The 12,890-nt window shown below is 47.7% G+C and overlaps 1 protein-coding gene across 5 annotated transcripts in view; it reads left to right on the forward strand.

The window, feature by feature from the left end:
* TTBK1 (tau tubulin kinase 1) overlaps positions 1-12,890 on the forward strand; it is a 122,759-nt gene that overhangs the window by 102,023 nt on the left and 7,846 nt on the right. For all 5 annotated transcript variants that reach the window (XM_037405391.1, XM_037405389.1, XM_037405388.1 and 2 more), the window contains one exon: positions 10,149-11,755. In XM_037405391.1, coding sequence (XP_037261288.1) covers positions 10,149-11,755 — 1,607 coding nt within the window. The remainder of the gene's footprint in view (positions 1-10,148; positions 11,756-12,890) is intronic.

A 12,890-nucleotide genomic window follows, 5' to 3' on the forward strand; every position in this document is an offset into this window, starting at 1 on the left:
GTTTGACTGCACAGAGAGAATTTCAGGAGGCAGAATATTATTTCATGATCTGGAAATTGTGAGGACAGAGGGTGGGACTTATATACCAAATACGACAAATATCATTGAAGCATTTCTTTGACTGCAAGTCACCAGGAAGTTAACTTGCTGTCTCATGTAAAAATGCACTATTTGAATCTGGTGCTGTGATCCTATGTAAATAAATTAAGGCAAGAAAATATAGCCATTGCTAGTTTAGTCCTGTATTGTAAAATAGCTCAACAATAGGGCACACTGTGAGACTGAAGAGCAGAAAGCATGGAAAGACGTCTTTCAGTCCTTTTCCTGGTTTCTAACGTCCTTCCCTCTCACACTTCCATCAATTAATCTTCCGTGATGTGTATATGTGGATCTTTTTTAAGTGCTTGGCAGCGGCACAAGACTATTCTTGAAAATAGGGGGCAATTTTCTAACTGCTGCTCTGGAGGGATTGGTGACAGATACCCACCAAGTTTGCCCAGCAGGTCGAGCATCTCTTCCTTAGGCTACATGGAGTCTTGGGAGTCTCTGTGGTATCCAGTCACATTTCGTATTACATCCACAGAACACTGCGTCAATGACCTGATTTATTTTTATTGTAAACCGCTGGGTTAGATGAATGACACATTTTATTAATGGTTGTCAGTGGAGATTTATTCTCACCACTCTCAGAACTTTACCTGGAGCTGAGACCATTTCGCAACTTTCACATTGAATAAGAAAGGGCTCTTTTATCCCAGTCTAGTCAAAAGAGAAGCTTTTATTTTTTCCTTTTCCCTTTTTCCTTTGGTGACAAATGGGAAAGAACTATTTGGAGATAGTTATTGTGTGTTTGTCTAGCTCTCCTTGGCAGTAAACAGATGGGCTTCAGGAGGCTAGCTGAAGAAAATAAAACTGCTTTTCCTAGCAGACAAGGTCTGAAGCCTTGAAAATCCGTAAACTCCTGTTAGTGTTTATAGTGATTAAATTGCCCCAGGTATTTCTCAGCTGGGAACATGGGGTGCTTTTCTTCTTGACCTGCTTCCCCTTGTAGTTGCCAGCCCTCCCCAAAGTGACTGGAGGAGACAACAGTTTCTGGAGAGGCTGACCAAAGTAAGCCAGATGTGCTTCCTGATGTCACTCTGGTCCCCAGGGTGCTGTTGGGTGCATTTTGCTGGAGCTTCCATTTCTGATTGTATGCATGTTTGTCTATGTTCCTGACACACACGTGGAGTGTGAATGGCCACGCATGGTCATGCCTTACAGAAGCATTTCTGTGCCGGGGTGGGCCACTTTGCACACATCCAAGTGCTCAAAAGGCTGTTGCAAAGAAAGGATCTCAGTCGGTTACAGAAAGTATCCTTGTGGTGTCAGGTTCAGATGGCACACCTGGCCTCCTTTGCGCTTTGCAGATCTGATTTCAGCAGCCTGGCACAGTCCAGTTTTCTTCATTCAGTGTCTTGTAGCATACACATCCCTTTGCCATCAGTTGGTGGCAGAGTGTTCTGGTGACAGGAACTGCTGCCACCTGGGACGTAATTTATTAGTATGCAAACACCTATTCTGGGTAATGTTAAAATACTAAATAAAATGCATAAAGGCTGATCACTGCGGTACTACCTTCCTTTTTGTTTCATTTTTATACCATGTGTTTTGTGTTTGGGTTGCTATAACACACAGACCTGCATTTGCAGTTCCATGGGACAGTGCAAAGATTTAATTTCTGGGAAATGTTTCTAAGTGTTATTTGATGTATTGCAACTCCTTTGTATTACAGCCGCCATTGAAAAAAATGATGTTGCAATGAATGTACATTTTAAACAAGCTGCTAACCATGTAACCTGGGGATTGGAAGCAATCCCCATTTTACATTTACTTGCATGTCTTTTAGTGTTTGAAAAGAAAATGGCTTTATGTTTGGAGGTTTTATTTTTTCATATGCAAAGTGTTTCAAGTTGGTTACCTCATCTAGTGCACTTGCCTCATAAGAATCCCCAGGGCTTCCTCCAACAACTCCAACAAGTTTCTCAGTTTTATTGAGTGCAATTAATTGATCTGGCAGCATGAAACACAGTAATGGCAAATTTCCTCTGAATAAGTGAAACAAGGAAGATTTCCATGGGGCTCTTGCCCCTTCAGCTTGGTCCTTCCTGAAAAAAAAGCCAGATCAGGTTCTTACTCAGCACTGCTGACTTCTGGTTATTTTCATGACTAAGGAAGATGTTTAACTTTCATAATATCCTTCTTCTTCTTCTTTCTTGCTGCTATTAAGTTGGGACTAGAATAATTTTTGGATTATCATTTCCTTCCACTTTGCTCACCATTTCTTGAGTCTCTGATAAAAATGAGGTGGTCCCACACAGGGAGCTCTGCCTTGACTCTTGCTGAGACACTGGTGGGTGCAGGGGTGGGAAGCTAAGTGGCAGGCGTACCACCTTTACAGAGCTGTTGCTTCTGTCCAAGACGCTAGGAAAACTGGCACAAACCTAACAACATACGAAAGCACAAATAGGGAGGAGCAGAGCACTCACCCAGCATAGGACTGGACTGTCCTAGTCACCATGGTGAAGAAAAGAAAAAAAAAAAAAAAGAGAAAGGCTGTGGAGCATTTGATGGTCAGATGCTGGAAAGAAGAATATCTCTCTGACACTTATGGTGCTGATTCTTGGAATGCGGAGATCCTGCAAGCAAGCGTGGCAGCTCTAAGACCCCTGCTACTTTTACCTCATCTGATGCTGGTTTGAAGAAAGCTGCTTCAGAAACTCAGATTCTATTTTTTTTCCACTCACTGTTGTCAATCCTGCCAGATCTCCCAGTCCCAAACAAGCTTAGTCTATGTTGGCAGAGGATAATGTCACTTCCAGGATATGCTAAGGTCCTGATAGTATCCAAATCAAAGCTGTTACGGAGAAGACCGGACTATGGCTCTTGCTGTCTGTGTGCCATCTGCATCTCTCAGGACTAAGGCCTCTTCCCATTCCCAATGGAACAATTAGCGTCATGTCGGGAACTTGATTTCTGCTTCTTGGACTTTCCAGCTCCCATGAAGAATCTCAGGGACCAGCATATCCTTCCTTTGCATTACCTTGTGTCACCTGTTAGACTTCAGTTGCTGTTAAGCAGGAGAGAGTCCAGACCACATTTAACCAACTGCTTATTCAAGTAGGAGGTAGATGTAGTCATTTCTACTGAGAGGAGACAAAAGCTGTAGGTAACCTGTTGTGCTTCCTGGTTTGCTTGAGAAACTTCATCTGCTGAGGCTTGAGCTTGCTTGAAGCAGTGGATCTCAGGGAAGTCCCCTTCAAGCAGATCTCCAGCAGCTGGAGGCACAGCAGAAGGGCTTCCTCAAGTTGCCAGAAGTTCTCATGGATTGCTAGGAACAGAAGGTTTGAAGAAGCTGGGGAAGTTTGTCTCAGGGGGAGGGCAGCAGGGAGATCATGGGGAAGCAGCCTGCTGTAGCTTTAAAGGCAGTACTGAGCAGGGATCTATTTGGAAGGACGTAGTTGACTAAAGGGATCCAAAGCTTGTTTTCCTTGAGTCTTTTTATTCTTCCTGTATCTAATCCCTTTAGAGCCTAAGGTCAACCCCTTTTTGTACTGCAATAACACTGTAATATATGCTTGCACTAATTCTTCTGGCACACCGAGCATGCAAGACCGATTTAAAGCTTTTTTCAGAAGAAAAACACTGTATTATTGTGTATATAGAAATACTGAGAGAGAATTTGAATTCTGTCTCCTGTATAAAAGCATGCATTGATTACCTGTATGTAGACCATGCTGTAAATGCTGCAGAGTACTGTAAAATCCTACACTTGAAACCACAACAAACAGGCAATGTCATCAAAAACAAAACAAAAAAGAAGCTGTGCAATGGATTTTGTGCCTTTTTTAAATCCATGTATGTTAATCCAGACAATCGGGGGGGGGGGGGAGGGGGGGCGGGGGGGGGGAGGGGGAGGAGAAAAAAAAGCTTGTATACTACCAAAACCTTATTAAAGAATCAAAGGCAGCAGCTTGGTGATGGCTGGGTTTTTTTGTTTGCTTTCTTGCTTTGTTTTTCTACTCCCTTTGCTTTCCGGCTCTGGGAAGGTTGTCCCCTGCTCGTCCTTGGGTACGGGGGAGCACTGGGCAGGGAGATGAAGGACTTCTGGTAGAACAGTGAGCGTTTAATTATCTTTTACTAATGTGATCACTGAAAACTTTCAGTTAAGACGGATCTGGGAACAGAAATGAAGTTCCATGACTGCTGGAGATGTGTTTCACATACTGTGGAAAAGCCACACTGCGAGTTCGATGTGCATCAATTTAGGCTAGTACCAATGCCACTGACTTGAACCCGGTCATATTGCTGCAGCAGAATACAGCTAGCCCCAACTTCTGTAAGTTTTTAGAGCTCTGCCTTAATGATTCCCACCATCCAAACTGGCTAAACTTAAGCTGGTACAATTCAACACCCACAAACACAGCAGAAACGTTTTATCACATTTGTCTTTGTTTCTTACACTGGGCATCTTCCCCTGGCTGGCAGCGTGGTGTGCATAGGGCAGGTGGATGGCTGTCTCCCAGCAGACATTTGACAAGGTGTTTAAGAACACCTGGTAAACTTCCAGACCCTCCAGGCCCCAAAACCCCATGGAGGTGGATGCAAAATTGTGGCTGTCCTACAAGTAATGCGCTCCTGCCTGGGCTGCTCAATGGATCCGACCATGCTTGCCTTGCACCGTGACCCCCTGTGACAGCAGACTCTGCTGTAGAGTGACATGTGGCTCAGCCCCAGTGGCTGTTGGGCTGTTGGATATCAGGCTGGAGGAGGGAACACGGCGGTAGACCCTGTCTGCTTTGGTGAGAAGTGCACAGTTACTAATCTGGTGGTTTTCTGGAAGTGGCTGGAGAGGGATGCTGCAGGCAGTAGGTGCCTACAAAGGCTCTGATGCCTGTGGAAAGGGTGGTGGAAACTGTCCCCCTTGCAGGAGAAGCACAAGACCACAAGTCCTCCAAAGCAGACAGCAGCTTGTGCCAACAGTGATGGTCTGGGAGGATTAGGCTGTGGTCTCTGATTTACAGGGTAGTACAGTGTCTGAGTCCCTTTTTCCCCTGGGAATTGTGTGGAGGGTCAGGATTCTTCTGAGTCAGCCTGCAGGCAGGGTCCAAAGCCCATCTGCTCCATGACGAATGCTTCCAAGTGTGTTTTGCTTTGCCTCTGTAGGGATGTTGGTGTGTGGCAGATGCGTACATCTGTCAACACTGCAGAAGGACGCACTGATACCATAGCAGTAACCATGGTCTGAGACATGGTTCAGAGCATCGTCTGAAACAGAACAGTAAATGAGAGAGATACAGCATTCCCTAGGCTTGTGTTAGGCAACTGTGATTTTTTCCTGTACTTGGTGGGGTTTGGGTTGTTTGGGGGGTTTTTTGGTGGTTTGTTGTTTTTTTTTTATTTCACTAATTATTGCATTTAAAATGTTTAAAACCAAGAGATGGAAGAGGAAAAAAAATAATTCTACAGTCTAAGGGAAAATTGATTAGGCTTATGTGGGAAACTGTTCCCTTTCCCTGACATCAGTGCAGAGCCACTTGGGAGAGCAGGCTTTTTAGGTGGCTGCTGGGCCCGGTCTCTGCCATGCCACAGACTGCTCTGCTGCGGGGGCACAGGCACAGGGGGAGCTGTAAGCTCTCTTCTCTATGCCCTCATGAGTCCTGAGGTCACTAGAAAGCCATCCAGGCAGAGCAGGCACTGCCATCGCCTTTCATTGCTGTAGCGACCTGGGCAGGACATGCACAAGCACGTTAACAAGCTGGATGCCAGTACTGCTCCTGAACAGACCAGCGTGAGACTGCTGCGTGCTGCTGCCTGAGAAGAGCACGCCTAGCTACATTCCTGTTACAGGGCAACCTGGGAACTTACAACGCACAGTTGGAAACTTGCTGTAGCGAAGTGGAGTCTGCATCTTTGTTGATTGTTGCAGTATTTGCAGCATCACTGGGATGCAGGAACTTTACTGCCACCCATACTGGGCAATGCAAGTCTCCTCTGAGGATGTCTTAGTGCCAATGATCCTGCTAATTGGAAATCCCACCAGTTTACAGTGAAGACAAACCCCCCAGACTCCACTTAGCTGTTCATGAGCACAGGGGCAGAGATGGGCTTGAAGGGGCAGGTTTCTGCCTCTGCCAAATATGAACAAATAGGTATTTTTCTTTCCTTCCTTTCTATAACCTTACTCTGGCCTCTGTGCAAAGCAGGGACATTTACTGCCTTCCAAATACTTATTGTCACCCAAAGGAGTTACCAGCCAAATGGAGTTTAAACGCAGTCTCCATTTAAATGGAGAGATGGAGTGTTGAAGAGGTGAAATGCAAGGACTTTGTGGGGAACACACGCTCAGACACAAATACTGCCATACACATTCCTGGGCAACTGACTGGCAAGTCAAGAGAGAGTCAGGAGTGAAGATCTGAGCCCAGGTGGGTGGGAAATAAATGGTTCATTGTCCAAGGAGCTGTGACTCTGCAGGCAGAGGTCAGAGCTTGCTGGAGGTGGAGGAATTCCTTTTGACTCAGATCCAGCCAGCTCCAGTGTGGCTCTGCTCTCCTCACTCATGGTCTTGGTAGCTTTTTAAAACTTGGTGGCTGCCTCAGCTCATGGCATAGTTCCTGCTCCCAGTGGCATGAGCCTAGCATAGGGCTGCCGAGGTGATCTGGAACTAGAAACTTAAGACATGAGGAGAGGCTGAGAGAGCTGGGTTTGTTCCACCTGAAATAAAGGTTGAGGTAGGATCTTATTTCTTCCTTGAACTACCGGATGATGCCAGACCCTTCTCAGAGGGGCACAGTGAAAGGATGAGACGTGATGGACACAAACTGCATGAAAGGAAAATTAGATATAGGAATTAGATATAAAGAAATACTTTCTCACCAGGAAGAGCCTCAAACACTAGAACAGAGTCCCAAAGAAGTTGTGGGATCTTGGAGATCCTCAAAACTCATCTGGACAGAGCTTGGAGCAGCCAGATCTGAGTTGGTCCTGCTTTGAGCAGTGGTTGGAGCAGAGACCTCCAGAGATCCCTTACGTCTTTGTTATTCTACAGTTTTAAGATACAGGCTAAGCCTCTCCACTCCAGATCTTAGGGCATCTTCCCACAGTTCCTCCCCATTGGTACAGCACAGCAGGAAAGTTCTTCTCCAGCCCTTGGGGAATAGCCCTGGAGCAGCTGAGTGTGCTGTAGTACAAAAGGCACATGATGACTGTCAGAAGAGGGGACAAACATCTCTAGTGAGGGGCTTGCACTGGGAACACCTTGTTCAGCAGGGCAGCCACTTGCAGCCAGCTGCTGATCACATCAGCTCAACAGCGAAGACAGTCTCAGACTTTGATGCCCTAGGACAGCCTTCCTTGTTAACAGCTTCAGGTGATGATAGTAATGAAGGTAAGAAAACCTGTGTTAAAATAATCTTTGACCCAAGAGGCATTTCAATGGAGTTTCTTTTAGTTAGGTTTGTAAGTAACTTCTGTCCTCCATATTTTTTGGCATATTCATGTTCTTTGGGTTTTCTGTGGTGTGCATTTACAGTGGCAAAACAACCACAGTCTCGGGCTGCTTTAAGGAATGCATTCTGGCAATGTTGGGGTTGTACAACAGATCAAGCAGTCCAAGTCTCCCAAAGGTGGGTAGAAGCCAAGCAATCACTGTTGTGCTTAGGGTGCAGTGTCCATGCAAGGAAGTAGGAAATACATGGGGAAAATGAAATGACAGACAGAAAGGCAGTCCATTTGCTAAATACTGCAAGGAATTTGTACAGCCAGATGTGGAAGTGTGTGAAGGCTAGAAAGGTATTTACAGCACGACTCAGTGACAGCAGAGGGCGACCAGAGCAGAAGGAGGAAACAACAGCTGGGTTTATTGCAACAACGTCATGCTGTCCAGCTCCATGTCACACCTTATTGCTTAGTGCAGTCTCACCTGAGAAAAAGCTTGACGTCTTGCAAGGGAAAGAGGTTTGATGAAAGAGGGGTTGCTGGAAACAGGGTTGCTGGTGGGACAGACTGCAGGACACAGAAACCATGTCTCTGGCTTATATAGAATGTGCACTGCATGGCTGGATTCAGTTCTCCTTGACCAGAAAGCAGATGAGATGACACAAGCTCCTCAGAGCTGAGAGGAGATTTGAAGGTTTATATATGCAAAAAGCAACCAGCAATCTGCCAGCTGTGCCATCAACCACAGCATCTAGAAAATGGGGTGAAGTAGAGCAGCAGGGGAACTGTTGTTGGGGATGGGGAACTCTCTTTCCCTTGGGAGGCTCAGCACGAGGCATGGTGTTGGGCAAGGCTTCTGTATCGGTCCCAGTCCCACTGGGGAAGCATTTGTTTGATCAGACTGCAGGGGTAGCACTGTGGGTGTATTTCTTGAGAAAACCAAATCCAGCCAACAGGCAGAATCCAGTCTTGGCTGCCGAATGGACTAATTTCCAAGAAATGCCTGAGGGAAGAAGCTGAGTGGGTAATTTCCTTTGCAAAGGGTGGTAAGCCCCTCTTACCACTTGAAGTGGCACTCTGTCATCCTGATAGAAAGAGTGGGTCAGTGAAAGCCCAGATCAGGCTGATACAGGGCCAGGCTTCAGCTTTTATGAAGAGAAGCAGCTTTGGACTCCAGAGGGATTGCCCAAACCAGCTTGTGTTTTAATTTGTAAGATATAAAAAAAAAATAAAACGGATAACAAGTTATCACCATGCATAACAGCTTGATGCTGCCCAACAGTCTATTTGAAATGTCCCTGTTACACATGAGGATGAAGATCTTACATTTTTCAGGCATACCAATAGTAGTTGCTCTGCACAGAGTAAGATGCAGATTTGCAGCACAATTTCAAACTGTGTCATTGGACTGAAAAGGTGTTGAGGGCTTCTCCCTGCCCTGCAAGAGACAAAAAGGTCCGTTCCCATAGCCAGGTGAGCGTGCTAGCTGTTGGCAGCTCTGTAGCCCACGCAGCTAAATAGGTGCTTGTTTAGCCATGTAGCCAAAACATCATCTGATGCTGTTAATGCTGCTTGGAAACGCAGATGTTTGGAGCCCTTCTGTTCGTGATTAGACATTTCAAGGGCAACATGTGATGCATTATTGACTGGTTGCATTTGTGGAGAGGCTTTTGCTTTCCAGCCCTCTTTATAGAAGGGTGACCTAAATGATTTTTTTAAAGTTCATTTTGCAGAGTGGTGCTGCTGGGGCTTTCATTTACAACCAGTTGTTAATTAGGCCAAACTTCGGTGGGCATTTCCTATTTATTTTGCCCTTTTTTGCTTGTTTGGTCAAGTGTGTGCATGTATGTGTGAGCTGCTGCTTTTCTGTTAGTATTATTTGCAGTCATTTCACAGCCTGGCACCTTACGGGCAGTATCTGTGCCACAGGCTACTGCTGGAGAAGCACTGCCTCCACCAACTGTCCTGTCCTCCCCTTGCCTTTCATGGTTGGACACCCCAACATCTTTGATAATGATACTTTTCATGTCAGTTTTTGTGACTGACTTGCCAATCATTTTCGTGAAAGCAGAAGCCTGTAGAAGACAAAATTAGGAGTTGCTGGAGGGATGTGGGAGCAGAAGGGGGGACAAATGGCATGCCGGGGGAACACAGGAGTGCTACAAGTGTTATTGCCCCAGGGACAGTGGTGGATGGACCTGGAAAGTGATCGATCAGGAAACTACCTAGCCCAGAGGGGCTCCTTGGGTTCACTGTGACCTAGGCATAAAAGAGAGTTGCTGAATGGTTCCAATAAGGAAAGAGCGATTATGTAAATGTATTAGCACAGAAATAAATGTATAAATACTGCAGAAGATTGGGAAACATGAAAAAATCCTGAGGAACTGCTTGTAAACAGCTCTCTTAGGTCCAGGTTAAAGACTGCTAACAAAGAAACTCCTTTGGCACGTTTTTTTGCCTTTGTTGATAAGTATTTGTGAATCTCTCCTTTCTAAGATTGGCACGAATCGAATGACGGAGCAATCGCTGCTTAGGCATGTATTTTGGAAGTGTGATGGACCAGATGCCTCCCACTGACACTTCCTGCTGCTGCTGATCCTGATGTCTTCTGTGTCAATGCTGTGTCTGAATACTAACCCTTTTCTTCTGTCACATCTGTCTCCTTGCAGGCATATATGCTGAAGTCATTTGAAATGAATGGTCTGCCCAAGGCGGTGCCTTTAAGTTTGCCTTATCAAGACTTCAGAAAAGATGTGTCAGACTACTGGGAAAAGCCTAAGGTATCCCAGAGGATAAAGAAAGTTGATTTCTCAAATGTTGTCTTGACTGCCCCTTGCAAACCTCTGGAACCTTATCTGGAAATGAATGGGAAAGAGGACGAGGAAGAAGTTGAGGAAGAAGAGGAGGAGGAGGACGACGAGGAGGAGGAGGAGGAGGAGGAGGCAGAGGAGGAAGGGGATGAGATTGACATGCACAGTGATTCCAGCAGCGACCTGAGTCAAAAAAGCACAGAGCGCAGCCAGGAGTGCGCACCATCCACACTCCTGGCTGATGACCAGAAAGGATCCAAGGGTCGAGCGTCCACTGCTGATGGGGACCTGGAGCTGGAGGAAGGCTCAAAAACACTCGTGCTGTTTTCACCAGGTGATCTGAAAAAGTCTCCGGTCACCGCAGACTTAGCTCCAGAAGTCGACCTGGGCACTCTTGCTGCACTGACACCGCAGAGCGAGCGGCCACAGCCTATGGGTAGCCAGCTGGATGTGTCTGAGCCAGGGACCCTGTCCTCAATCCTTAAATCTGAACCAAAGCCTCCCATGGCAGTGGCTACAGCTTCCTCCCCCTTTACCAAAGTTGAGCGCACATTTGTTCACATTGCTGAAAAGACCCACTTAAATGTCATGTCTTCCAGTGGCCAGCTGATGAGGCATGAGGAATACTGCCCGCCGGGCCAGTTTGAGGAGGTCATTATCGAGGAAGAGCTGGAGGACAACCTGGTGCTGGTAGAGAATGGAAGCATACATTCAGGGCTAGAAGGAGCAGAGACGGAGAGCTGTGCACTTTCGGCTAATCACATTGAAACCACCTCAGAGACAGTGGGGGAGCAGCTGGCACTTCCTAATGGTATGGCGAAGCCTTCCGACACCAAGCCAGAGCTCTCTGACAAAGTGGTGCTCTCACTGGAGTTGGGAGAGCCTGGCAAGATGGTTACAAAGGAGCCTGAGCTTGAGAAGTTGGCATCAGTGGCAGAGCACCTTAAGCGAGCAGAGACCCTCCTTGACACACCGCAGCAGGGCCCCAGGAGACCTCTGGCCTCCAGGTACAGAAGTCGGATCCCCATTTTGTTCTCTGAGGAGGACACCGGCTCAGACCTTTCAACTTCACTCTCGGCCAAAGAGAGGCTTTATAAGAGGGCAAAGCAACCTGACTTGGCTCGCCTAGTGATGGAGAAGAGGCAAAACCGCCTCCTTCAGCTGGCTTCGGGGGCTTCCTCCTCAGCATCCTCCAGCGATGAGAGGCGGCGAGCCTCAGAAACCCTGTCGGCCACTGGTTCTGAGGAGGACACGCACGACTCTGATGACTCCATCCCAAGGAAGGCAGGGAAGGAGAGGGCTGCCCTTCTTGGGAAACACGAGAGACCCACAAGCACAAAAAGCAGAATTCCTCGGCCCATCACCCCGGTGAAAACACCTCTAGAGGTGGCAAAGATCGAGAGCCCGGTGGCCGGTGCGATGTCAGCACTGTGTGGCTCCCCGCAGGACGCGGCTGTCGCGTACAGGTAAGACCAAACAGTGAGTGGGCAGTGCAGAAGGTTGGCCCTGGTAAGGAGGCACAGCCAGGGCTTTGCTCACCCCCAATTGCTTTCCCCTCGGCTTGTCTCGAATGCATGGCCCATCCCTGTTCCCTGCAGTCATTTCAGCCCCCCCAGTGTGTGAGATTCCCACCTCTCTGTCTTCTTTGCCTCAGTCTGGCCAAAGGGTCAAGCCTCTCTTCACCTGCCCTGGCTTTGAGGCCACCTTCCCTTCCACAAGTTCTTTCATTTGGCCTGATCCTGCTAGTAGCAGACCCCTGCGGTGCTGAGCTCCCAGTTTTGCAGCCTGCCAGGCACAGCCGCGACTGCAGGGAGGCCTGGCCTGGCTGTGGCCATCAGAGCAGCATGGGCTGCCAGGCTGCCGGTTGCGGTTGCCTCAGAAGATGCCCAGCACAGGAAGAGCTGGAGAGAAGGAAGTGCACACGCGTGGGCTTTGGCAGTGACCTGAAACAGCCTGGGCCACCTCCACATGGTCTGACTTCCCTACATATCCCTGCGCCCTAAGTTTTTTGGAGGTACCTGGCTCCCTATCAAATAAGCACAGAGATGTAAGTGAAGGCAGACCGTCTGAATTTGCCAGTTTTTGGCTTTTCTGCCTGGCCTTGGGGCTGGAGGTCCAGCCCAGGAGCAGAGCTGCTACTGTGGCTCTGCCCCAGGTCCAGAAAATTCTGCTTTAGAGGTGTGGGGTGAAAGGAGGGGATCCCTGTAGGTTGGCTTATCTTCCAGCACAGTTGCCATCAGAGGCCAGAGGGTGCAATCCAGCTCATGCTCACATTCCCAGACTGTATCTCCTGCCTTGAAAGAGGTTGCTGCATCCATGCTGCATGTTAAGAAGAGTCCCAGATATGTGGTTAAGAAGAGCCCCAGATATGTGGTATCGGCCAAAAGGTGTTGTCCCAGGGGGTGCTGGAGGATCAGGGCAGGCATTAGTTAACAGCACTGAGAGTTAAGGATGGAGTTCACACCAGTGCCCTATCTTGTTCACAGCACAGCTCCTGTCCTCCTGGTGCTGGAGACCCTTTGTAATTGCCCAGCCACGTTCATGCCAAACCTGCCAGGAGCCTGCAGCCCCTTGCAGAAATTCCCCTTCATCCTCCCTCTT

This window comes from Falco rusticolus, chromosome 12 (assembly GCF_015220075.1).
Source record: "Falco rusticolus isolate bFalRus1 chromosome 12, bFalRus1.pri, whole genome shotgun sequence".
Lineage (NCBI taxonomy): Eukaryota > Metazoa > Chordata > Aves > Falconiformes > Falconidae > Falco > Falco rusticolus.